Raw genomic sequence first — 27942 nt, forward strand, 5'->3', positions numbered from 1 at the left:
GTACAGTAGCCATGGATGCGCACATAAATTCTGAAAGACACGATCCACGATCCAAGTCCCACGGTCACTTTTAAGTGCAATACATAATAGACTCGCAGCTGTCAAGACAAGTCACCGTTGGTCATATGCATCTACTAGAGTTATAGTAGACAGACCATTAATTAATTATGATTTGTTCCATAAAAGAAACAACTGATGCAGCCTATTGTCTGGATTGTTTGCTAGAATTCAAAGCCAAAGAATCATGAATCCCATATCTTCTGTTGGGGGAAATATGCATCATCTACAACAGTAGGTCACCTCTACATTTAGCAACATTATCTATTGAACAGACAGAAGAAGGCCAATGTTAAATATCCAACATGACCCAGTCTTATAAAACATTAATGAAGTGTCTGGAAGTGGCTGGAAGACCCCTCATGGAAACAATATTTGCCCGGGATCACAGATCTACAAGCTCACAACATGTCGCTTTGCACCATGTTGTGAGTTTGTAGATTGGCTATTTTCACTACTTCTTAAACATTTTGTTTTCTAATTTACGGAATTTCTTTGATATTTATTTTATTTATTCATGGAATTACTCAAATGTTGGGAATGTTTTTTTAAATTGTCCTTTTGAAATAATTAAAAACAATGTAGGAAATAAAAACTAAAGGGACCCATAACATTTTGTCCGTGACCCACAAATGGGTCCAGACCCAACGTTTGGGAACCAGTGATTTAACTTATCAGGGTGTTTACCGTTTACATGAAAGGCAGAGGTCTCTAAAAAGAATGTACACATACCCCTATAGCAATATAATGTAAAATAAAGAATGTACACATACCCCTATAGCAATATAATGTAAAATAAAGAATGTACACATACCCCTATAGCAATATAATGTAAAATAAAGAATGTACACATACCCCTATAGCAATATAATGTAAAATAAAGAATGTACACATACCCCTATAGCAATATAATGTAAAATAAAGAATGTACACATACCCCTATAGCAATATAATGTAAAATAAAGAATGTACACATAGCCCTACAGCAATATAATGTAAAATAAAGAATGTACACATACCCCTATAGCAATATAATGTAAAATAAAGAATGTACACATACCCCTATAGCAATATAATGTAAAATAAAGAATGTACACATACCCCTATAGCAATATAATGTAAAATAAATCATACCTGCTTCAATGTGAAACTATCATTGCTGGAGAATATGACCACTGTGTTATGCATGGCATTCTCCTCCTCCTCCTTGATTGGGTATTGTGTTTCTATTGTTGTGAGCTGCATATTAGATAAACAAACAAACAATTGAAACAATCTCAATCACTGAGTCATCCTTAATTATTGAGGAACTAACCCCCAGAACGACTGAAATGGTCAACAAACAAGGAAAAAAAATGAGAGCGAAAAATAAACTGCAAATAGCCATTTGCCATTATCATAATTACTGCTTTCAAAGCGTCAATCCAAGCATTCATTTTCCAGTGAAAACAAACAATGTTGCATGTCAGTTGAGCTTATTGGGTATCTGGTGGTAACGATGTGATCGGTGACACATACCCCCGGGTTGATGGATGGACTCACTCCGTTCTTGCCCCTGGCTCGGCCCCGCCCCCCTCTACCTGACAGCCCCGCCCCTCTGGGTCTCCTCCTGCCTGGGAAGCCTGAGCCTCGACCCTGTGGAGGGAAGGAAGGAGAATACAACGTTATGGCACTGGACCTCAGCCTCGTGCACGCACGCACGCACGCACCATGCTGCCATCACTGGACCTCAGCCTCGTGCACGCACGCACGCACGCACCATGCTGCCATCACTGGACCTCAGCCTCGTGCACGCATGCACGCACGCACCATGCTGCCATCACTGGACCTCAGCCTCGTGCACGCACGCACGCACGCACCCACCATGCTGCCATCACTGGACCTCAGCCTCGTGCACGCACGCACGCCCACACCATGCTGTCATCATCGAACGCGAGAAGCACACGGAGACGTATAAGCTTTACGGTCTCTCGAGTACATATGCATTGCACACAAGGAATTCCAAGTCCTGAAGTAGAATCTAAAGTAGGTTTCGTAAAGGAAAACATACAAGAACTTACTACCTGCCCATGGTGGAGCACTGAGGTCAGTATCCACCTTTTAATACCATAAAAAGGAACAGCAGTTCTCAACTCTTCCCAGAAGAGTTAATGTCACTTCCCCTCTGGTAGCGTTTGTATGGGAAGTGAGGTGTCACTTCAAGCAAAGCCTGAATGACGAGTAAGTGATTTGATCAACACACTACAATCACACATAAAAAAAATACGTAGAAGTAGGGAAAACGTGTTGTTGCTATAGCTTTGAAGAGCAAAGTAAATGGACACAGGTGCCCAACAGGAAAACTTAGCAGTGGCTCAAACTGCTCTCCACACTGCAACACAAGGAACTATTATTGTTTAGGAACATTGAAGCATGACCCTTATTGTGGTTGCACCTCAAGGCTGGACACAAGTATTTGTAAACTTGTACATTTTACTAATTACCCTGTTCGGTAGATCAATTCTGTGGTCTTGTCTGAGAAAATAGATCAGAATTTAACCACCGCCAAGACAGTATAAAAGAACACCCCAGCCACGGTAGCCTGACACTCAAAATTCACTTCATTATTCAGACTGAAAGCCCTTCCCTGGCTGGGATGGGCGATTCCAAAGCGTCAGTCTTCGGCTATTGGTTCACAACAACCAATCAAAATAGTAGCAAAGCAGATGACGTTGTTGTCAATGTGGCTAACCCGGTTGCTGCTAACCAAACAAACGCGGTCAACGAGCGCTACTAGCATGTAAACAAAAACAGTAAAATATCTCGGATGATGGTTTCTAAAACCTGTCGTTTCTGTAAAGAAACGGTGTATCATAAGATTGATACAGTCGCAAGTTATCACAGTGAGGGCAGCCATGTGTGTTGTTTGACGTGAAATGGCACTGATTGGCCGTAGCCAAGGTACTCCTTTTTGTTGTTTGGTCAGAGATAAAAGATGATGATTATTTATTATATCAATCTTTTCAACCTATCTTCATATAATTGGTCCTCACTAATGTTCATGATAAATTAGCACAATTATTTTCTACTCGGACTGCTTCTCATAGGAGGGCCCGAAAATCTGAAAAGTTACCATGCTATAATGAAAGCAATCTTTCTCGCAATAATACAAATGTAATACAAAAAAATGTTTAAAAACAAATCTGCCTAACATTAGTGAGGACCTATTATATGAAGATAGGTTGTGAAGTGTGTGAAGTGGTGAAGTCGTCTTTTAAAGTATGTTCAGGTGTTTAATAAAATCCATCATAAATTATAATTTCTCGTTTGCGATAGCTTTTCCATGCTGTATATTGATTGCAGCTATTGGCATCGAGTCTGATAAACAAATGCCATACAGTCCAGCTTCTCAATACAACAGCAAAACACATGTGAGCTCCACCTCTGGGCGTAAATAGTGTTTTTCCTGTATGCCTTGTGAAAAGAACAGAATTTACAAACAACAAGCTAACACCAGATGCTGCACTACATTGTTAGATTGTAGATCTGTTATTTTTGGCATGAGACACCGTTATAAGAATATAAATTATTATTTGTTGATTTTTTTTTACAGGACATTTTTCTATATTCTGATATCAAAGTAGTTCAGTCGGTGTCATGAAGTTGCCACCCAGCCCTTGTGCAGGGAACAGCAAAACACTATTTTGTTTTGGGGAGGTCATTGTCAAGCATTGTCCAGTATTTAATTGACAGTAATTGATTTGAAACTAGAGTCTGGATCACAAGATATATAAAAAAAAATTATACATTTTTGAACTTCCTGACATTTTGATCCCTCTTTGTAAGAACTAGTCATTTTAGTGGTAGCCCACCAGTTCTGCCAGAATGCCCTTCTGACTTTACAGCGAGCACTGGGGCTCTCGGAAGGCTGTTAAAAGCCTGTTGTTTCTTGTGAGCCGGTCTCCACTGTGCTGTCAGCACATTTCCGGTGAGAGGCCTCTGTCTAATCGCGACTGTCAATGGCAGTCTACTTCCAAGAAACCCCGAGCCGTGCCCCCAAATCCCTTCCCATTTACGCAGCATTTGGCTCTGGTCCCAACATCTCCTCCCCTCCTCCCCCTCCGTGATCCTCATAACTGACAGTTTAACCTGGGTTGGCCTCCTGCCACAATGGGCCAATTAACGCCGAGTGTGACGACAAAGTCACCATGGCAACAGATTGCGGCATACATTTATTCCACTAAGTGCCTGCATTTTGCTGCTACTCTCACGCACTCAACGCTCTACCCACTCAGGAAAAATATGAAAACAATACAAGAATCACAAATCAGGTCGCAGAGTAAACAGACACTTTGGTTAAATTAAAGCGCAGGACAAACAAACAAACAAACAAACCAACCAACAGCGCCGGGCTACAAACGAGCACATAGACCACAACACGTTCATTCATTAGTGTTGATTATTAGTCAATCACTTGTGGGCGCTGTGGGATGCGGTATAACCGTCCGCCTACGGCTTGATTTCCTCTTTCCTGTTTACACTAATTAAACAATATAGCTTAAGTTAGCCAAACTTCTACTCGGCCTTCTGTACCACTTTTCTCTGGCCGTTACAACATTACAGTGACCACAGGTCACCGAGTAGTACCGCTTGTGTTTTAATGTAGATAAGTAATTGTGAGAGTGCAGACTACCATTCATCACAATGACATTCAGCGACACAGCCTGCCGGTGCATAGTGCCTGGCCTAGGGTAAACAGAGGGCTAACGCCGTTAGCCTAACGGAGGGCAGCTGCTGCCTGGGGGTCTCTTGATGAGCCATGGTATTTACCACTCTGATGCTCCAGCCGGGGCTGCCGGAGGGCTGCCTGGTCTTTAGGACGTCCCACCCCTCTGGCTGGTCTGGGGACCAGGATGAGGGGGAGCTCACACTGCTATGGGGGCTCCATGCGCCCTAAGGTAAGGAGGGGCGAGTGAGAGAGAGAGAGAGGAAGGAAGGGTGACAAAATGCAGCAACTTAAAAACAAAGCCAGCGAAGGAACAAAAACATATAAGAGACAGATGTTAGAGAGATGCAGTGAGTTGTCTAATGTAGCTGCTTGGGAACTGCTCGACAGACCCCGACTAAAGTAAGGTGACAGCGTAGGAATCTGATACGCTATAATACGAGCAGGACAGACAGGTTTTGCGAATTTCCATGCATATGAGTTGAGGCTTGTTCATCATAACTACTAGATAGATAGATACTTTGGCGCAGGCAAGAATTGGAGAGCAGAATCGTGTTAGTCGCACAGCAATCTCACACTGCAGAGCTCGCCAAGGCATCACAGCACCATGCATGCAGCAGGAGAGAGAGGCCCTGCAACCTCTCGTCATGGCAACTGCGTGTCTCTCTGGCATGTTGACAAAACAAGGAAGGGGATTGCGTCAGCGCGACAGCACGTGACTCTACTATACAAAGTGTGCCGGACCAAAATGGGAGCTACATTCAAATCTCTGAAAACTAGATTTCCCCGGGCCTAGTCTAACAAATTAGTCTGAACCTAGCAGTGTTTGTTTAAGCAATAGGATATATCTGGGGAAGAAATAACAGTTTGCACGCTAAATTAGTCTATGCTCAGCAGCATCATTCATAATATATAATAGCCATGGGTGTGATTCAATTCCCTCTTATTTGTCTGCAATAGGCCTCCTACAGTATAGTATGTCTATGATAGTCCCTACTGTAAAGTCAGGAATGAGACACTGAAACGAGGAGATGAATAATAACTTTGTTGTGGTCAAAAAAAGAGTCATGTACAGCTAGCTCATGGGGGTATTACGGAGAATACTAGGAGAGCCAGTCATGGACACACAGTGAATTGGTGAATGTTCCTGATGTATAGGCTTGAAAGATGTTGTTTGTGACATGGCGTCAACATTGACTGATGATATGGCGAATGCCACTGAGGTGAGGAATGGTAAGGAATCCGTCTGTACTTCAAAGAAATAGAACTGCTACAAGGCAAATGATTCATACTTTCATGGAGCTCTTTATGAATCTAGTGCCAGTAACTAGTCACGTGGAACGCAAACGGAGGGGGAGGGGAATGGGAGAGCCAGCCTCCATCTCCACACTGCCTTTTCCCATTACATCCATACAGCCTGCTGCTGCAAGCTGCGACATGACTGAATTATGGAAGCAGTAGGTCCTGAAGCCTGCAAGCTGCTTAAAGCAACCCACAGGGATAACACAATCCACCTTCATTGAGCAGAGACCACAGGTCACTGACCAATTTTTCATATCAAAGTATGTAACATACTGTATGATCACCAAACAGTGTTTAGGCGTGCACGCACGCCACAGATTTAACACATACAACCGGCGTATGTCCTGAAGGAAAAAAAAGAGAAGGAGAAGATAAATTACAGTTCTTCAGAAATGTAACGTCCACTCCTACCTGTTTCACTCTTGGCCTTCCGGGGGAGAACTTCCTCTTGGAGATGGCCGGCTTTCCCATGCCAATCTTCGGGGTGAGTGGTATGAGTGTGGTAGCGGGCATCATACTGGTATGATCCCCTACAGGGGGGAGAGTGTGGAACTGGGGAGGCTCTCTGGGAGACGTTCCTCTCGCCAGAGGGGAAGAGTGGGTGGGGGAGGCAGCCATCTCAGCCAGTCTGTCTAAGGACGCCGTATGAGGTTTTATATCCTCAGTAGACGGGCTAAAACACGAGAGGCTGGGCTTGCTCTCAGGGGTAGTGTCCATCTCCTCTGAGGTGGTGGATGCTGCCGAGTAGACAGCCTCCTCCAGCTTCCAGTGGATGGAACCCTCTCCTCTCTCCTTGTAAAGTTCTGTTGGGGTGGTTTCAGGGGCACCGGCCCCCATTTGATCCCCACCCGAAGGCTCTGATGGTTCAATGGGTTCCTCCTTGATGGTTACTGATGCAGTACTTGGTTCTTTGGTGGGTGAGATGATGGCCTTAACATCCTTTGTGCTGGGTTCAACCATGTCCTTCTCGGGGCAGGCCTCCGACTTTGCTGGCTTGGTTGATAGTGTAACATCCGGTGACTGTTCTGCCTCCAAAGACAGCTGGACTGGGAGCGACTCCGTCTCTTGCCGGGCAATCCTTGGAGACTCGGGACTCTGTGTCGATGTGATCTGGGTCACTGGGGTCTCTGCTGGTTTTATTTCTGTGAGTGGAATAGTAAAGAATGTTAACGTGTTTATGAACCGACAGCATCTAACTGGAGACCAAAAGTGGGTAAATGCAACATGAGTGAAAGGATCTTCTTCTCACTGGCTTTGCCCATAAGCATGACATTACTCATTGACTACCAATGACGTCTACAGTATATACATAATTTCAATCCAACGCACAGACCGCCATTGAAGTATATAGACGGCACGTCATTTGGTGTTTTCAGTGTTTACGATAGAGTAAAGATAGAGAGAGCCTTCCGCAACCTGTGAGTTAATCTACAGTTTCCGGATCAGGGGACGAATGGAAAAAATGTATAGTATAGTATAGTATAGTATAGTATAGTATAGTATAGTATAGTATAGTATAGTATAGTATAGATATAGATATATATAAAAAATATTATTTTTTATTTATATTTTTATTTATTTTCCTGCTTTCTGTTCCCAGACAAGCGGAACATTGCGGTAACACACTTTTCCCCCCAATGAAAGTAGAGAATCCCTTCATTCATTTGAGTTACAGTATTTGGTGTTTACATAGTCATAGAAAAGAATATTCTGTGGGTCTTCAAAGATTAGTAGAAACGTGTCAGTTAATAGGTTTCACTACTGTTGAACTTGAAACAAGGTGGAACATAATCATTTAGCTATATTGTTGACAATTTCAGAGACCTAACCAGAGCTAGAAGAGATTTGAAGTTGGATAGTATTGGGATAAAACAAAATGTGGATTGAATGAATGTTTAAGTGGATAACTACTTGTGATGATGCAAATATTACGGAAAATAATTCATTCAGATGTATTGTATTGTTCATGGAAAAGAAAAGGAGGTGCATGATGCTGATTAGACTGAATCAAAAAGCCAGGGAACAAACCTTGTTTGATCTCCGTCAGGATTTTGTTGCCAGGTGAGCCAATAACTTGCTGCTCAACAATGTCCTTTTCCACTGAGACTTCTGGGGGAAAAAATATAATAATGCATGATTATCTTCATAAATATGGAGAGAATGTATGGCCTGCAGTTAAACTAATTGACAGTGAGGAATGTTTTAAAATGTGCCTCCTGCACTATCTCAAAATCCAACCCTGACAAACCAAAAGCAGAGAAAACATAGCCAAGCTCTCATGTGTAGCCTGTGAATCCTTCTCCCTCTGGGGAGGGAAATACAGAACATGGTCAATAATACATTATTAACTCAGTCTTTCAAATCAACTAAGTTCTTGTCAGACAGTTCACACCAATTCCTATGAAAAGGGGATTTCAATTTTCAGTATCGGCACTATTTAACATACCTGGCTAGTGGCTAGGAATGTTATGAAAAAACTTAGATTTGATTGATGAGCCTTTACATATGCTTTAAAAAAAAATCACACCCGTGTGAAGTGAGGGGCGCTAATATATTAAAGTCTAACTCATGTTGATTGGGTGATGTAATGTTGATGTAAAACAAACGGTGTCAAAACATTAAATTATCTTTATTGCTAACAGCATTTAATGTTTGTGTTAGGGACAAGATGACGTGCATTTTCCCTTCATTGTCAATGGCGTTTTTAAAACATTGAACTAAAAACAAACATTAAACCTGTATATTCAAAAACACAACAACAAAAATGTTATAGATCCATTACTGATCCTGGTGGTCAACTATTGGATGCAGTCACACTGCACAACAGGCAGACCAGCCAATCATACAGTATATAGGTTACATTTCGGTATGAATCCAATGCCTTTTTTCTGCCCTTTCGCACTCCATTTTGTGCCGTATCAAAGCCATCTCTGCGTGGCATCAGTCCGGTATGAATAGAACTAGTCATTCCTTGCTATCAGGCATCCTCACAACGACCCAATATTCTGCCAGACAGCCTCTGACAGTACAGATAGTCTAGTCTTAACGAGGCACCCACCATTTCAATCCACACGTTCCCATGTCACCCTACTCCCGACACACGCATGCACCTGCTAAGCATCTCTGCCAGGGAAGGGAGTAACCATGACAACCAACATCCCAGTTTCTGTGCACTCTGTGGGCTCATGACTGTGCAGCTTGCAGGTGCACATCCGGTGGCGATGCCAGAAGAGTCAACTAGGAGGCAGGCTTAAAACCATTTGACCAAAACCCAACACATGTTCTCATTCACATAAAAAACCCTACTTCCTATATCTTGAGCACTGAATGGGGTGATGGTAAAGATAAACTCACAAGGCTCCGATTAACCACATTTAACCTAGCGTCCCTATTTTGGGTATGTCATTATAGCTGAAAATTCTCGAACTACAATAAGATCACACCCGTGTGAAGTGAATGTCAATGGGAATTTAATGTTTGCGTTAGGACAAAAATCTACCCTATAGCATATAGGAGGAGCTAGCGGCCCTCAAAACAAATGACACAAAAACATCTACAAGCTGGAGCTCGTCGATGTATGAAAGTATGAAATCGGGCTTAAGTGGTTAATGTAGGTAAGGTCCTACGTCGGGTGTGATTTGCGCTCCCGGGTTAGTCGAACGTCTCTCGGGTGACTCATGATAAGCCTGCTGTTAAGCCCCGAGCAGAGGAGGATCCTAGCAGGTGACAACAGCTCTGTTTAATGACAGTAATTATGTTACATAGGCAAGCAGTAAGTGGTGGCAGTTTCAGGATCTCATGAAGCCAAAACCGCTACATGCACCGGACGGACCGAAAGTTCAATATACGGTATATCAATTAAGGCTGTTCAGGCTGTTCATTGTAAATAATACTTTTTATTACCTCCTCCGAGTTTGAAGGCAAGGACTAGACTAGAGAGGATTCAATTCAAAATCCTCATCGCTACTTGAGGGGGCAGAGACGAAGGAGCATCATGATTCATGCATTGGCAGCATTTGGCACGCTGGTAAGCTCGGCTCAGTCCAATTCTGGAGAGCAGGGTACAAACCTCTGATGGCTTCCCTCAAATCAATACACAGATCAGAGTCGGCAGGCCACTGCTAAACGGTTATTTACAACCACAGCGGGGGAGGCGCAACCTTATCAGTTAAATCTATGATGCAGGCAGCACCTCGTGGCCTGGGCTGGCACGAAAAACAACTTCTTCCAACACACCCACTGATCATTATTACAGGACTCGCACTCCGCAGTGTGCAGCCAGAGGAGTGAGAGAGTGAATGCTGCTACTGTGAGCGTGTGTGCGCACGAGCAGGTCTCCGTGAGCAGTCATGAATGAGCCTGCTTAGCTCCGAGGCAGGTTGCAGGCATAGGGATCTGTCATCATCACCATCATGCTAGTCCAATCCATTTCTCTCCTGCCTGTGGAGTCGTCCGTCTAGACAAGAGTGTGGGCAGTGTGGCTGGATCCAATATGCCCAGCCCCACCGCTCATTCCCCTGCTTCCAGGGGTCTACTGCTGGCAGCCAAGTGCCACGGATCAGAGTGGAGATGGAGTCCTTTGCTTCGTAAGTTTCTGGCGGCAGTGTCAAGCAATTCACAATGTTGATGCTGCTTATATGTCCGCGAGGGAAGAAGGAAAGGAGGTTCTGTTGCCATTGGGAACACTGAGTAGTTATTGTGAAAGTGGGGCTATGCCAGGGCACAGTGATGCTACAGCGTGGCCTAGAGCTGTAATGCGTAGTCTAAAGGCTCATTTATACTCAACCGACCATGTCATACAACAGAAATACAACATACTGTCAACGAAAACGCTCTAGTGGACATATGCTGTTTTAAAAAAAAATCACACCCGTGTGAACTGAGTGGTGTAAGGTCTTATATAGACTGATCAGCTGTGGTCTGACGTAATGTCTGACGTAATGAAATCACACCCGTGTGAACTGGGTGATCATAGCAACCATGCTCATTTTTTGGTACGAACAGACAGACAAACAGACAGACACGTAAACTAACAAAGCCAGTTGTAGGAGTGGTTTACACCACTCAATAAACTAACAAAGCCAGTTGTAGGAGTGGTTTACACCACTCAAAAAAGGATATATTTTAAGGTCCTTACAAAAGCGTACGGTTATATTGTTTAGTATAAAATATTGGTGGTCCTTACATTTTTGGGGGGCAGGCATTAACACTAAGGGTTGCCCATCTGCCCCTGGCAGGTAAATTAAACTTTCGGGCAGGTGGAGTTTGCGTTCAGGTTGCCCGACCGGACAAGTGCTCATTTGAGAGGGGATGCAACCTAATCTATAAACACAACACCTGAACTGAACATGACCAGAGCGCGCTGTCTTCTGGTCTGTGGAATGTAAAATAAAGAGCACTGTTTATCTATAATGTGCCGTTTTCACTGTTGTTACACTTAAAAATATAAAATAACAAGTGTGATCCCATAGTCATAGCTATGTAGTAGGGGTGTAATGATACATTTTAACAGCGATACGATACGCATCACGATAAATGGTTGACAATACGATACATGGACGATATTGGTTCATTATGGCGATACGATACGATTCAATGATTTGAAATCGATACAGTAACTACTAGTAAATACATTAAATATGTGTGAAACTTGTGGATAGTGCAGGTTTTTTAAGGGAAAGATTTATAATTATGGATATAAATAAGTAAACACAGTGATTCTCTGGCAAATAGATGGACATTGTATTTGAAAATATATGGAAAACCCACGCCTTGACATGAACACAGAGAATACACACATTTATCGATAGCTATATGGAGCTTTTTTCTTCTTAAAATCGCTAAATACTTAGTATTGATAAAAAAATATATATTTCCATTGCAAAACAACTCGATATAGATTATTTCCATTGTAAAATGATACGATACAAAGTCAAACGATACGATATTTGCTGTTTACATATCGATATACTCTTGATTTTTTTAATTAAAATCGATATTTCTATAGAATTATAAAAAAATGAGCCATGACATTTTAGCATTATATAATATGCGATTTACTTTTCAGGCAAGTGAGCATGACCTTTGGGCAAGTAGAACATGACCTGTACTTGCCCGACAGGCAAGTGCCTCTGAGACCTTAAGTGTCAACCCCTCTGTGCTGAAAAGTTTAGCCGATGCTCCTACATTTTTAAATAGGAGCACCAGTGCTACCAAGTAAAAAAAGATCATTTCGAGCCCTGGTGTGGAGCGGCATGTGTGCATTCTGCACGCGAGCCCTGGTGTGGACTCTGTGGAGCGGCATGGCTGCACTCTGCACACGGACTCTCAGAGCCCTGACAGGTCAAACCACCGACGTTACATTTGTTTCGGCCCGATGCTTCCGGCGAGACCATTTCATTTTGAACAGACTTCTGGGAATCATATAAGTAACAGATTGTTGTATTGACTTTGTAGTTTGTAGCTGCCACTAGTGTCACCAAAAATACTACAAAAATGAAAATTACACAGTATTAACTTCATGACCTAATCTGAAACCTAAAGCCTGAAAATAGCAGAAGCTCACAACGACACGTTGTGAGTTTGTTGTAGATGTATCATTTTCAACTACCCCTGAAAATTGACGATTCAAGTCAGAGGCCCCTAAGTCGTCAAGTTGGTTTCACCTACTCAGCAGTAGTAGTGTTTGAAGTAGGTAGACCTCAAAATAAAACCTGGGTTGACTAAACATATCAATACAATAAAATATCCATAATCCAGTTTTCAGAGGATCTTGAGGCTGGTCAGAAGTAAACAAGACAACGGACATTTAAAGGCAACATTTGGGCAAAACGTCATACATTCACGATATGAAAACCATGAGCTTGTGACCTACACAAAGTACACACTTTGGAAGTGTGTTCTCTTTCGAGCTCCATAGGCGAGTCATTTTATCTCATGCTGGCTACAGTTGCATTGTGCTACATACAGTTGGGTGCCACCGATATTGTCCCTTATCATTTGACCCATTTAGGCCTGACCTCAAAATTTTAAAAAAAATCCTTCTAAATCCTCCAGTTTTCTGAAATAAATATTTTCACGATTTTTCAAAAATAGCAGACCTACAAGCTCGTAGCGCGCCACTCGGTGGCGCGCTATGAGCTTGTAGATCTGCTATTTTTCAATAGCTAAATTATAACATAATGTTTAAAACACCAAAAGGGGTTTTGCGCAGATCACGCAAACCTCAGCAAACTGTAACTGTACTACACACAATGTGCACTCTGATCCATTGTCGTCAATTAAAATAAACCTTCTGTCGTCATATATTGTATAGTTGTAATGGATTTATTGCACAAAATGCAATCAATGAAGAAAACATTTACCTATGGCCATGTATAGCCTATGTTGCACTTGGTATGCTGTAACATGGTCTAAACATTTAGAGTCGGGTACAGCCCTAATATGTGTCGTTTTTTCTGCATAGTTTTTCTACCGATAGCTCAACTTTCCCCCTCTTATTTTGCGGTACAGTAATCTGAGGTCAGTCTACAAAAAGTACAAATCATACTTCATGCTTTTCTCTACTGATCAGTGCTGAGTATGGCTCTTCTCAGATCCACTCAGGTATCACAAATCATCATAAACAGAGCCAGGAATGTGAACCAACCCAGCCTGCCCGAGTGACTTCGATAACAATACGGACCCGAACCTATACAGGTCTCAGGTAGGAACTGTCAGAAGGTTCAGTTCAGATGGACCCGTGAAGAACTCTAAGTAAGAGTCAATCCAAGTGAAATTAAACCGTTCCACATTTTGTTGGGAAACCCCTCGGAACCGCTCCACTTTGAGAACCACTGTGGTAGAGAACTTACATCAAGGGTAGCTAATATAACATGAATACAGCAATTCCACTCTCCCCAAAACTAAGTAGTACATAAGTATAACAGAATCCACTTAAAGATGAAATATTAGCATTTTTACATCATGTCCAGGTAGCTACACTGTATACAACACTGGGACAGGGTTCTACAAAAGTTCAACAGTGCAGTAAAGAGGCAAGTATAAACTAGCAGATGATGGGAGCCTAACTTTAATGTACACTTAAGTACATGAGCACATAGACACAGCACAGTTTGCACTGTTGGCTGGAGAAACATGAATGATCAAACCAGTTAGCTATGTTTATGTCCATTTTAAACTAAATAAAAAAAAACAAGCTCATTTACGTTTTTTTACCAAGTGAACATGACCCTCGGGCAGTGAAACATAACCCGTCTTGAGACCTCAGTGTCAACCCGTGCAGCCAAAGCTCTTCTTCCAAGAAACAGCAGGGGGAAGCAAAAGTGCTTTTTAATTTCACAATGAAAAAACTATGAACTGCGGTTACAGGACAATATCTGCTTATGGAAAGCTATTACAGAATGTGGTTTTGGAGCGAATTAAGAGTGCGAGTGTGGTCGTCTCTGATCTTCATACAAACTCCAGTCCCTTCATCTGCCACAACAGAGGATTTCTTTTTTACTTCAGATACTAATCAACCTGGAGCTGGTCCACACACCTGCATCTGACAGAGGCAGAGACAAAGAATTCTCAACTGTGGAATTTCTCTACGTGCCTGCAGCCTTTACTGACCCAACAGCCTATTGTGTATGATTCTAGATCATGGTGGCAATACTTTGTATAGTTTGTAATACTGAGAGGTAAAAAGCCAGGCGACAAACAATCCACTCTTGCTCTGATGACTGCACCTGCCAAGTCAAGTAGGGAGTCTAGGGACACTAGGGTATGCAGGGGAAATAAAGAGATTTGCAGGAAAAACACAGTGGCATTTCAGGGGCAAAAAAGTCCCTGTCCCTGAGACTGTATTCCTGAAGTGAGTACAGTCTAGTGCGCTGTTGGAACAAAAGGACTCACCAGGCTTTTGGGCCGACGTGGCTAGGATCTCCTCCTGAACAGCGGCTTGGACTTGGACCGGCTCCCTGTCCGAGTGCAATGGAACGGTGAGTAATTCCGGTTCGGGGTCATTGTGCATTTCAGCAGGCGGTTCAGTGCCAGGTTCTGAGTCCGTGTGCGTTGGAGCCAGCGGTAGGCCGGCCTCCGAGTCTGTGTGCATTGAGGCCGACTGAGGGCTAAGCTCCGGCCCGGTGTCCATATCCTCCTCCGCCTGCAGGGCCTGCTCCGGAGCAGGAGACCTGCAGTTGGAGCAAACATAGTCTTCCCTGGGGTGGATGTCTGCTTGGCCTGAGTTCTGACGCTCGCACTCCAGGTGCAGCCATCTGAAAGCAAGCGAAAGAGAAAGGGATTTATCGGATGACACGACAAGAGATTTCTATGCAGTGTTTTGCCTTTGTGTCTCCCCCCCACACAAACACATTTTACAAGGGACAACCAACTTCCCCAGAGGAAAGAATTAGGCAGCTTCCTCTTTTTACCAGCAAGGCTCCGTCAATGGTGGGTAGACTAGACATCAGGATTCCTCATTCAGAGGTCATAAGCCTGATGAAGCGGATTATGATACTCTACCTTTTGCAGCTGTGGCAGGAGAGCAGGTCTTTGTGGTGCTCAGGATCAAGGATGCAGGCACACAGAGGGCAGCAAAGAGTGGGGTCCTGATGTTGGACACAGTTCTCACACAGCAGGCTGGTGTGGTGCCACTGGCCGCCGGTTCTTGTCCCACATTGGATACATATTCTGCAGTTCTGTGAAAGCGGAAGGATGGAGGTCCCATTAGCAAGATGATTGGCAAAGCCTCAGCATACCCCACACACACACACACACACACACACACACACACACACACACACACACACACACACACACACACACACACACACACACACACACACACACACACACACACACACACACACACACACACACACACACACACACACACACACACACACACACACACACACACACTAAGCAGAGGTGAAAGAGACACAGACAGAGACACGTTTCACCACCATGGATGTGATGATGTGGCATGAATCGTTTTTCTGCAAAAAAAAATCAGCCTTTTTATTGTATTTTTCTTACTGCAAGAGAACCTACAAAAAGAAAACACCAAACACCAGCACTCATGTGATAATCTGTTGTGGAAGTATATACAGGCTTTCTCTTGCTTGCTCTCCCTTTCCATTATGTAGGGGGTGGTTGCCTATTCCAGCAGCCAGCACAAGAGCAGAGGCAGCAGCTTTCTAACAGTTAGCTGCCTAGACAGACAGTGGCATGCACAGATAGACACTAGGTGGTGCTAGAGCACCTGCCCTTTGTCCTCTGGACAGCAATGTGCCCTTTTTTTTTCTTTTTTGTATGTGGACCATGGTGACATTGATCAATTAAATTCAAAATCTATAAATATCACACGTTTTTTTTGGTGTTTTAAACATTATGTTATAATTTAGCTATTGAAAAATAGCAGATCTACAAGCCCACCGAGTGGAGTATCAAATCGATCAGTATGATCAATTATTTTTCCCAATTCCTTGCTCAGGTGCTATATGTCAGGTGCTATATGTCTAACCTTACAAATAAGGGTAATGCTCCTCGTGTGTCACAGTCACAGAGTTGTTGTAATATTTCCTTAATTTCCTAGTGTGACTGTCTAAGAAAGAAACCGGAATAAAAGTTTGAGTGGTAGATCAAGGACAACTTCGCAAGCAACTAAGTGCTTGTCAGACTCCACCCGCAGATACACAGTAAACAAACAGCGAAGAAGTCTACGAGGGACGAGGCTCAGACAATCCAGCTGGCTGGAGGAACACGCCAGAGAGCTGAAACTGGAGCAATGATTCATTTTTCATTCATTTCCAAGACATGGAGATGCACATGGCTGCACTCAGAACAAAACTGCCTTGGGGGTGCGGGTGGAGGGGAGGGGTGAATGGAAAGCGAGCACCAGAGTGTGCTGCTGGGGGGGGGGGGGGGGGGGTGGTGGGGCTGTAAGACTGCGTTCCTGTGCTGCCGTGCTGAGTCAGACAGAGATGTTAAGTGTGTAGATGTTCCACCAGCTGGTTCCTCCTCTACTGCTGTGGTTGTCTATGCGCACCTTGGCCTGACGACCGCCGCAGCTGATTGGGCAATGTGCTAGCCAGCTGCCTGGGTTGACAGACGTGGCACCTGCACTGCCAGAAGCCTGCAATGGTGGGAGGCATGTACTTCCGTTGCACACACACACACACACGTGTGATTGTGCAGTGCATGCGCTATATCCGTTAGTCCCATGTGTATGCAGCCGTACACATGCACGCATGTAAATAAGCGCATGCACAGAAAGAACCACACACACACATACAGAGTTATCTTGTGGAGCTGAGGTTTAACGGCAGCATTCAAAAGATCAGCCAGCACGATTAATTTCTTAACCACAGGAAGCACAGACGCAAACCACCAAAAAAAAGTAATTATTCTCTTCTGTGGTGGACACTTTCCTATGCATTAGGACAAAGGCTAATGTGCAGGAAGAAGAATGTAGTACGAGTAGTGAAACTGGGTAGGACATGGTGCTGCACAATTAAAATAAAGTAATCAAAGACAAAGATCATGATTTTGTATTGTTAAATGATGCAATTGTGAAAGGGTTGATAACCAAACACTGCACAGCCCATTTCAACACTCACAGAGGCACATTCAATGAACACAGGTGCATTATATACACCATTTGACCTAAGATATCACACCAATCAGGGCTGCACAATTACACAACACACATTAACACACCTTTGCAAACCTAAATAAGGTTTTTATTCACCGCAGTGCATCGATAGAAGCAAAATATTAAGTCTTTCACTCCGTTCATTGTACCTGCATGATGGATGTGCATAAAACTCTTGAGTTGATGTTTCGTAACATTGGCTGGTAAAGGTAACCTGACTCCGCCAGATGGGGCAGCAGAGAGTACACTGGGTTCCCCCTTCCTGCTCCCATCTGGGAACTCTCAGGCAGACTTGATGCTCGGCCACAAAACGGCCTGGCCAATCAGCAGCAGCTATCCCGCCTCTACAATGTAACTCATGTGCTTCCTGCACAGTGTGTGCAGACTGTTCTAGAGAAACTCTTATTTTTCACCAAAAATCATCATCATATTATTAATTGTGATGACAAATAAGAAAAATAGTCACAAGGCGTGTCATTTCAGCCACAATAATAAACCAGCACTGGTAGGACAATACCATACTACGGGTAATGCCACCAAGGAAAATCTTATATGGTGCATCAAGAAGTTTGTGCTGCAGTTATCCATCTGACATTACCATTAACACCGATACCAAAAGATCACATGCTCAAGGTAGTACACACTATAGGCTTGAAGCATCGCTGCAACCCAATATCTATTACCTTATCTTGTTCTTTGTTGCAAACCTATCAGATTGCCTTGCGACCCACTTTTGGGCCCTGACCCACGAGAAACACTGCCTGCCATTACTAGGTAGAAGCCATTCTAGCCATTTGACATTTTGTCCCACCTTGCATCTCCAGCCGTTGGTGGGGAGAGTCTCCATGGCAGGTTGTAGGCAGAAGGTGTGGTAGCCTTTGTCGCACATGTCACACACCAACATCTTGGTGTCCTCTCCTGGGTTTCTGCATGCCGGGGAAAGCAAAACGGAGGAAAATGACATTTGGTCAAATGTATACACTCACTGAAGCATATCATTCAAAGGACACCACAGTCAGAGACAGCATACTGAGCATAGCAGGTTTGTCTTGCAATGAAAAAGATGTCGCTTTAGTTTAGTGACTACTAAACCAGTGGCTCTCAAAGTGGGGTCCAGGGACCCCTTGGGGGGTCCAGGTGATCCTCAGCCAAATGTGTTAACACAGCATCATAATCATTATGAGCACTTAAACCATAGGTTATTAAAAAAAAGTTGCAAGCTTGTACATCTGCTATTTTTTTTAAATGTTGAAATATCTTTAAAAAAAAAAAAAAAAAAAATGTTCGGAAAATGTCGAATAGTTTTGCATATTTTGCATATTATTCTGTGGGTTCCTGCTTTGAAATCATGAGAAGAGACACGGGGAGCCTTCAATTGGTTACCCTCAGTCAAACAAAACTTTGAATCAACAGTTTTCCTCCAAACCTCTACCCTTGCAGCTCAGCTACTTGGAGAGTTCAAGAGTTCAAGTTCAAATAACAAACTAAAACGATTGTGACAGCTGGAACTGGATGAGACAAGGGCAATGGCAATAAATGGTGTCAAGGCTGGCAAGTAGTCAAAAAGTGGATTCATTGATTTTGTGAACGTGATTTTATTTTGAGGATAGTTTGAGGATCTGTAAAGGGCTGTTAAACCATTACAATTTGAATCAGATTAATAATGTTTCATGATTAATTCCCATGCGTATCTATGCTCATAGTCTCTGTATATTTTTGTGGGAATGGAAAGGCCAAGAACATGTTCTCATCTTGTTTGGATCATTGTTTGGATCTATCTAGATGGGGGGGAAAGTTGGTTAGTGCAAGGAAAGGAGCGCAATATACGTACTGTAGGCAGCAGCTCAAATCACAGAGCGAGAGACAGAGAGAGCGAGTCATCTATCTTTCCGTTCCCACAAATATATACAGAGAAAAATTGGCATATTTTGGGCATAGTTACGAATGACAATATATCATGATTAATTCATGATTTATCTGATATTCGTTTAGTTTCAATGCCTTGCTCAGGGACAGACTAGGTCGACCGTTGGGGTGAACCAGGCACCTTCTGATTCCCAGACAGCATCTTAACACATTCAGCAAGGCCGCCCTTTAGACCTCATACATGATTACTAATTTCACACAGCCCAAACCCTCAGGCGGTTTTTCCTCAAAAACAGTCTCGTTGTTATATAATAGGGATATCTGGACTCCGAGTGTCAAAATAACGTTGAAGACTTTAGGATTAGGAACTCCTAATGCTGTATCTGTGTGTGTGTGAGAATTAGGTGAGAATTCAATTAAAGATTTCTATCTTTTCTCTCTCTTTTCTGGGAATTTCAACCACGTTGTTATTTTGTTTGATTGGCCTGTTTTATGATTGTATTACATGTTCTACTATTTGCACTGTGGATAGACTACGGTCTACCTGTTTTCTGGAAAGCACTTTGGGTCAACTGCTGTTGTTTTTAAATGTGCTATATAAATAAAATTGACTTGACTTGACACTTCCTTTTCCCTATGTTGTCAAAGCCTTGCATTCACAATTTTAAGCATGAGCTATACGTCTACTAGTGAATCTGATTCTTTCAATTTGCAGTCAGCCAATCGGGCGATTGACTCCTTTTTTTTAATACTACTGGCCCTCAATCGGTCATTATCTTTTCAGAATAAATGTTAAGTAATCCACCTCCTACCCAACCCCAGTTCCACCTTGCAATGTCTCCATTGTCATTGTCCATTGAGTTCACCAACAGCGTCTTGGCTTGTCATATGTATTATTTTAATGGAATCTAAATCGCTAAAACTTGTAACTTTATTATTTCAATAAATTTGTTTCACTTGAACTTTCTTAATTGAATTGCCCGTCACCAACAAGACTGGGACGGATCAATTCCTGCATGGTGCCTCCAGCACCAACAACTGGCTGTGTTCGCGAATTGGGAAGCCAGCAGGAAGAGACTGACACGGCACTAGTGACTCCTACAGATTGGTCGCCGGGGTGCCTGACCTGTTCAGAAGAGAGAATGTAAGGCGCGTGTATGCGCCAAGAAGCGGCAAGAAAACGCCTAGACCAGGCGTCTCTTCCGGGTTTTTAAACAGCTGGTGGATGGAAATGACCCTTGCGCGCGGCTTCAACTTGCAGCGTCATTTCCAACCACCAGCTGTTTCTTGCGGCTTAAGTGTGCTTACACCATTAGAGGCATAGTATGTGCCACTGGAGTGGACGGACGCTTACTTCCTCCCGGTGAAACTCCTCACTGTCGGGTGAAAACAAGGTGACTGCATGTATATTTGAGGAGACATGCTTGTCTACAGCCTCCCCAAGTATGGGTTGGCAGTGACAGGGACTACAAACATGTGGGGGCGTTGGCAATGTTTTCAGCCACATGCGAATGACGAGCAGCTCAGAATATACAGTATATGCTTCTTTTTATTATCGACACAAAACAAAATAATGTTATGCAGGGGGGAAAATGTGAGAATTGCATAATGAGCACTTGCTAGGCCTGTTTGGCCTTGGAGTGGGGAGCAGGCTATAGTGGATGTCTCCAGGCTGGTATAGCTGTAGCAGCCGTGTTGTTTATAGAGGGTCAAAGTATTAGAGAACTGAGCTTCGGGGCATAACATCCGGTTTGCTCTCCACAAACCACAGAGGAGGTAAACAAACTGACAGGTCTGCACCATGCCTGGCGGCCGCAGAGAAGGAGTAGGAAGGGGAGTGAAGGTAATAGACAACCTATGAGCGGGCAACATCTTTTAGTGTTGGGGATTAGGATTAGGGCAGATTGAGTGGGCCGGTACAGGCCAAGGTGACTCACTTGCACGTCTGGCAGATTTTGCACTCAGGGCACTGCCACCCTGCCCTTCTTAGAGGGGTCACGGCCATATCCAGGCACATCCCATGGTAATGCTGACCACAGCTGGTGCAGAATAGCTGGTCCATGATGTCACCCGGGCTATCACACAGCGCGCAGTTAACATCATCTGCAACTGAACAGAGGGAGAATAGTTTAAAATAAGATGGCAACTATGCATCTTCACAGGTCCACCGAAGGTACTCCGGCCTAGCCTGATCAGTCTTTAAAAAAAATCCTGGTCCATTCGGATCTCGAACCCAATTTCGGTTTGGTTCCGTCATTTGGAAAAACATAATACAATCGGGTCAGGGGAACAAATTAGAGTTCGGGTCTGTCATTTAGTGACCGTGAAAAGCTCTATTGGAAACATTTGGTCATCATGCTGTTGAGCCAATATAACACAGTCTCACTGCTTTTAATTTAAAATTACTACATTAGCCATTTATTTGTGTAATATTCAAAGGAATTAAGTGTATTCAATTCTAGTGGACTTACATCTGTGAATGGCCAATTCAATGTGTTCTGGACAGAGGAGGGAGACACTCCTGACATCCTGAAAAGTCCCCGCTGCCCCCGCACAGGGGAAATGGTAGAGTTGAGTACATCCGTCAGCACAGCACTTAATGGATGCTCCAAGGCGCTTACAGTATGCACAGTGCTATAGAGACAAAGTGAAAGAGGGATTTGAAATTAAATGAAGCATTCTGTTTTGAATCTTTTAAAGTTTCATCAGTTCAAAAGCCAGAGCACAGTTCACGTAAAGGGCATTGCTTATATGCTTGACTCTGTTATTGATCAAAACTTCTTTTTTAAATTATTACATTGGAGCGTACTGAAGGTAATGCTCTCTAGACCCTCATGAGGGCATCTTTGCCTTCAAACTTGCTCAGTTCTACAAGTGCACTCTTAATAGCCACTCTGGAGATTAAGTAGAAGACTTGCTGATGTTTTTGCAGACCAGGGGGTGCAAACACAATCAGGGAGCTGTGAGCTGTGCCGCTGTTAACACTAGGAGCTAAGCTGCCATGAGAGCACAGCCCCCGTTGAGTGGCGTGACCTTTTCCATTTCACAGCTGAGAGATCCACGCTGCCAGGGCCGACCTTTACCAGCTAGCCTGATCCATCAGCTTTTCTCTGCATCGCTGAAGCAGACCCTCCCTGCTGCCCCAAAACATTACAGACCATGTTAACTCCTATTAGCCTGTGGATGTACTCCCCTGACTCACCTTTGTGCTCCCTGAGTCAATGGCTCTGTCCACGTTAAGCAACGATTGTCCCTCGCCCTCACACACACCCTCAGACCACAACGCGCAACTCTGATGCGCCCAGCATTGCCCTGCAATTACAAGACAAAAAGAAGCGGTCATGGCCAAGAACTGGAATTAAACATCACAGACAAATTTGTCATTATGCATCAACGCATAATGACAAATCGGTATCATATTATATACAAACTTTCACGGCAAACACACATTTACAAATATTCCATGGAAGGAGCCAAGCGTCCTCGAAACTGTGAACTATTTGAAAAAGCTGCGGCTCTTACCCGACTCAAAAAGAGACTGGACGTCAAGGTCTTGAGGGAGGCCGACATGAGAAAGCTCATCCCAGAACCGACTGGCTGGGTCTGGCTCTTCCCCATGACTCTCAGACCCACTGCAACAAAGAAGAATCAAGAAAAGGAGGTCATCGATGGAAACAAGACGCAGAAGAGCCAAGAAAACATGACAGGATGAAAGTAAATGAGAGAACCATGACATGATGCGCTCTCATGTCATTTTACAATGATGAGATATGATAACAGAGTGAGTGGGGCGGGTGGGGAGAATGGTAAGAGCGTAAAGAAAGATGATTGGAGGAGGAGGAAGGCCATCTTATTTGGCATACACACAAGAGGCTGGCTGTTCTGTCTCATAAACTCTGCTGAAAAGGAAGTGTTTCTCTGAGGCTCTGGCTTGCGCTGCCGAGCTGCAGAGCAATGCGGAAAATGCGGAGGGGAGAAATTTGCATTTAAAAAGAACTCTGCTTCCAGTAAACAAACCAATGGCCAAAACCAAGAGACCAGCTCCTGAGACCACGACGGTGTCGTGGTGACATATGGCCTCGTCATGGCTGTCAATTGCAGCCTTTTTAAAACAGCTATATTAGTTTTAACAGCAACTCCCACCCCCTTACTTCTCCATTTCCGTCTCTTCCTGAGCCCTCCTGTAATCATCTCTCTACTTCTGGACACCCCCTCCCCCCCCCCATACATACTTTCTATTTCTCTGTATGACACAGTCAAGGGCCGGCCTCAGTGACCAATCACAAAGTTCCAACACAACAATGACTGGTTGGCTTGGCACGCTGCCAGACCTGTACTGCTGTCACTGCACATTACGTCACTGGAACCCCAGGGAGATGCTCTATTGGCTCCAAAGAGCTGAAACAAATTAGGCTGCTGTCCAAAAGGAGTCCAGGGAGGGTCCTTTTGTTGGCACGGTGCAGTGTGCGCACACACACACACACACACACACACACACACACACACACACGCACACACGCAAGCCTCACGTGTACCCTCTGCCCTATGTGGCTTTCCTGGGCCTGGGGACCACAGCAGGGATAAGGCTGCTAAGGCAAAATGATAATTTAGCTGCTAATTTAGCCTCCAAGTGTAGATAGCTAATGTGGCCTGTTAAGTCAGGGCAGCCATTTATCCAGTGCAGAGTGGAAATGCCGGCCTGTGAATGTGTGTGTGGGCGTTAATTCAACGGCAAGGAAAGTTGTGATACATTTAGCCCTTGAGAGTTAAGAATTAATCTATGGAGCCCTAAGGAGAAAGAAAATCACACATTAGCACAATCTAAAATGAAGTGGGAGTTTGAAATGATGTTGCAAATTGGCCTGAGTGAAGCGGTCTATGAAAAGAACCTGGTAAATGGGTACTGGAACTGGAATGTCATCTATTATGGATGTTTTCTTTTTATATTGGTTCTTAAGTAATAAGGGAAAGAGTTTTAAGTGAAGGCAGTAAGGCACATCCTCATTAAAACACAGGTTAAAAACGATTTTACTTGGTTATGGTTGACAATTGATCAATGGGCTGCCTTTCAAATCCTTTTGAATAAAGCATGATTAACTTGAAGCTATTTATTTTTGTCATTGTGTTTGTCTTATTGTCATTTTTCATCGAAAACTGATTTCAGGCACCTTGATTCTTTGATGCTTCAGACAAGCAAAGTATCAAGACAAACCAAAAACTCCATAATCCCGTAAAGTAATATTTCTGTAACATCAAAGTTACAAAATCTAAATACAAATATGCTCACATTCAATTCAATTCAGATTGTAAATGATACAAGCATAACATCATCTAACACTATGCAGCGTGCAGAACACTGTCGAGTATTTTCTAAATTAAAACCAGTTTAACACTTCCCCTTCCATTTACATTTCAGCATCACATTGTTCATTTCCCTACACTTGACACCTGGATACCCCCATGGGGATCAATAAAGGTTTATCTTAGCGTATCTTATCCTATGCCCTGCCTATATGAGGAGGCAGAATATAACGCAATAAGCATTAAGCCAAGCACATCAAAGCAGTGCCGCTGAGCAAGCTGATTTCATGCAGCTTATTAACTGACCACAGAGGCTATCGCAAATGATTTGACTGATCCAGGCCATCGCCGACGGCCACGACTCCACCTTGCCGCCAAGGTAGCACAAGAAGCCAGCCTCACTTACTTTAGCTTGCCCCTCTGTCCTGAGGTGGCCTCCTCTTCGGCCACATTTGGCTGAGTGGTTTTGTCGCCGCCGCTGCTGCTGTCGTCGGCGGCCTTGCTGTTGCTCGGTGAATCTCCTTTGGCCGTGTGGCTGAGGAGAGGGCCAAGCTCGGGCCTGATGTCGAACACTTGCAGATCCCCCTGACCCAGCAGGCTGCGGCCACCGCAGTAACAGAAGGCACACAGACACTCGCTGAAACAGAGCGAGGGAGGGATCGTTAATTATACATACGACTATACCTACTGGTGACTTGTTACAGTGCCATGCATGTCACAGTGAATTATGTCTAGGGATGCACCATATGAACAAAATAAATACAAAGTGATATATCCGATATGGCGATAATTTAAACTGATTTACAGTATATACTGTATATGTATATTATTAACTCATTCAATGGCAAGAATATTTACCCCAAAAAGGCCAGAAGTGCCACGCTTTCTTCATAGTTTTAAGCAGAATATTCATCTTCACTACGATCACACCCCAGACCGTTTATAATGGGCCCCAGCGCGATCGCGAAAAAATCAAATCTGCCAGTAGTTAGAGCCAATAGAAAATTCAATGGATGCCAGCAAAAGTGGAACGATCCAGGGAGAGAAATATGAGGAAGAGAAAAGAATGTCTAACATTGAGGCGGATTTTCAACGACCACATGGTTTTCTTTTCCCTTGCTGGCAAGACTGTATGTCAGTGAATCATAGATCATCCAAGAGCGCCATCTAGTGTTAAAAACTGTAAAATAAAAAGAAACATAAGACGTCGTGGCACTGACAGCCTTTGAAAAAAAAAAACATCCAAACACGTCCATGGCAATGAGTGAACATCACATGGCACATAAAGTTCGGAAACTTGTGTTTGGTCGATTATTTTTTTATTGTAAGAATGCTTCTTGGCAATAACCTTTATATGGTTGAAAAGCCTGTATATTGTATCTGCCAGGCCGAAGGCGTGACCGAGACTATATTTTCTCCCCTGATCATCTGTGTGTGTCTGTCGGTCTGTGAGCGGCTAATCTCCGGCACCGCCGATCGGCACTGATCGGCATGAAACTGTGCATGCATAGTTGCATACTCCTTGGAGGCCAAACCAAATTTCTCACATCGGCCTGTCATATTGCCACCAGTAGGCAGATTTTTGCTAAACAATTTTTTTAAATATTATTCCTGCTGATTATGTCCAAACATCACGCTAATCGGTACAAATTACCTCACATTACCTCTATGTCCAACTTTTCTTATTACATCCCGATTGACAAATATTGGATTCTAACGTTTGCAGGAGTGACCCGTTTTGAACAAAATGCCTCAAATCATGAACATTACTGTGAAATTCCCACTAGGCCAAGGAATACATGACAGCATATATCTTTCAAATCGGCGGCAGATTTCTGTGGGCTGGACCGATCAGCGTGAAACTTGGAGGCCAAGGAAGAACATGGATCTGTCAGATTGTTCATATTGGAGTGGCCCGTTTCCAAATCATGAACGCAGCGTCTGTTTGCCGTGAAACATTGCTGGTCCACATTATGATGAATGATCCTAGTAGCACATTTTTCTAGTTTCCCTTTTAAATGGTGCCCCATTTGTAAAGAACGTGCATTTGGGTGATTAGCAGTGCAGCCGAGTATGTGGATTGCACCCATGAAAAATGAGACAAATCTTCTCTGCCAATGCCAAACTTGATTGAAATGTTTATTTGAATAAAGCAATTTTAAAAACAATATAAACAAAATCATAATAACATGCAGTACCAAAATAATAAAAAAGCATATTCAAAAGGAGTGAGAAGAAGCATGGCGTATTGCTCCCACTCCCTTTCCATTAATACTAAAGGTGGCCTTACACTAGCCGATTTTTTTTCAATCTGAAATCTGATAGCACCACACACTACAGGATAATCGGAGCGGGGCAGAGCAAATATCAAACATTCTTGATGTTGATCGGGCCGATCCCGATCGCGCTTTGAGCGGTCGGGCACCCCCCGAGCGTCAAAAATGCCCGATTATCGGCTAGTGTAAGGCCACCTTAAATATCATTCAATAATCTATTCAAATACTTGTATAACTAGTTTATTCTGCCGTTGCCATCGACTCTTTTTCTGAGCTTTCTACCCAAGGTGCCCCCAGGTATAGCTAGGGGGCTATGTTCCCCGTCCCCTCGCTGGAGAAAAACTTCCAAAATGAAGACCTGTCCCTTGAATAAGATTAGCGGAATGTCCCCTTAATGACCTAGGGGTCTGAATCTGATCCTATCCTAATCCTATGGGGAGACATGGAGTAACCAGTTACCCCTTGTACCCCATTTACCCAACATACCCCATGTACCACATGGGGTAGGAAGCTCAAAACAATAGCAACAGCAGAATATGCTGTTAGGCTTTGGCGGAGAACACTTTTTCATTGTTTTCCTTGACACAAAGCAAACCAGCACGAATACATTGAAGCCCACAGCGCAGCAGTGTTGTAATTGTATGCCTATTAGTGATGTGCGGGTCAGGTTTTTTTTCATAACCTGCCTGCCCCGCCCCGCGACGGGGGTCCAACCCGCTCCAACCCGCCCCGCAAAACAATCTATGAATCAACGACTCGCCCGTCCCACGACCCGCCAAAGAAAAAAAGCGGGATTT

At 43.6% G+C, this 27942-nt stretch overlaps 1 protein-coding gene across 4 annotated transcripts in view; it reads right to left on the minus strand.

Annotated features, from left to right (window-relative positions):
• LOC306943948 (histone-lysine N-methyltransferase 2C-like) overlaps positions 1-27942 on the minus strand; it is a 99691-nt gene that overhangs the window by 46311 nt on the left and 25438 nt on the right. For all 4 annotated transcript variants that reach the window (XM_079530506.1, XM_079530507.1, XM_079530508.1 and 1 more), the window contains exons 5-17: positions 25276-25506; positions 23091-23200; positions 22771-22880; positions 22040-22202; positions 21506-21677; positions 18514-18628; positions 15569-15744; positions 14960-15321; positions 8093-8173; positions 6476-7206; positions 4867-4989; positions 1576-1692; positions 1192-1296 (exon numbers count right to left, since the gene is read on the minus strand). In XM_079530506.1, the coding sequence (XP_079386632.1) occupies positions 1192-1296; positions 1576-1692; positions 4867-4989; positions 6476-7206; positions 8093-8173; positions 14960-15321; positions 15569-15744; positions 18514-18628; positions 21506-21677; positions 22040-22202; positions 22771-22880; positions 23091-23200; positions 25276-25506 (2596 nt within the window). The remainder of the gene's footprint in view (positions 1-1191; positions 1297-1575; positions 1693-4866; positions 4990-6475; positions 7207-8092; positions 8174-14959; positions 15322-15568; positions 15745-18513; positions 18629-21505; positions 21678-22039; positions 22203-22770; positions 22881-23090; positions 23201-25275; positions 25507-27942) is intronic.

The sequence above is a fragment of the Electrona antarctica genome (assembly GCF_951216825.1).
Source record: "Electrona antarctica genome assembly, chromosome: 19".
Classification (NCBI taxonomy): Eukaryota; Metazoa; Chordata; class Actinopteri; order Myctophiformes; family Myctophidae; genus Electrona; species Electrona antarctica.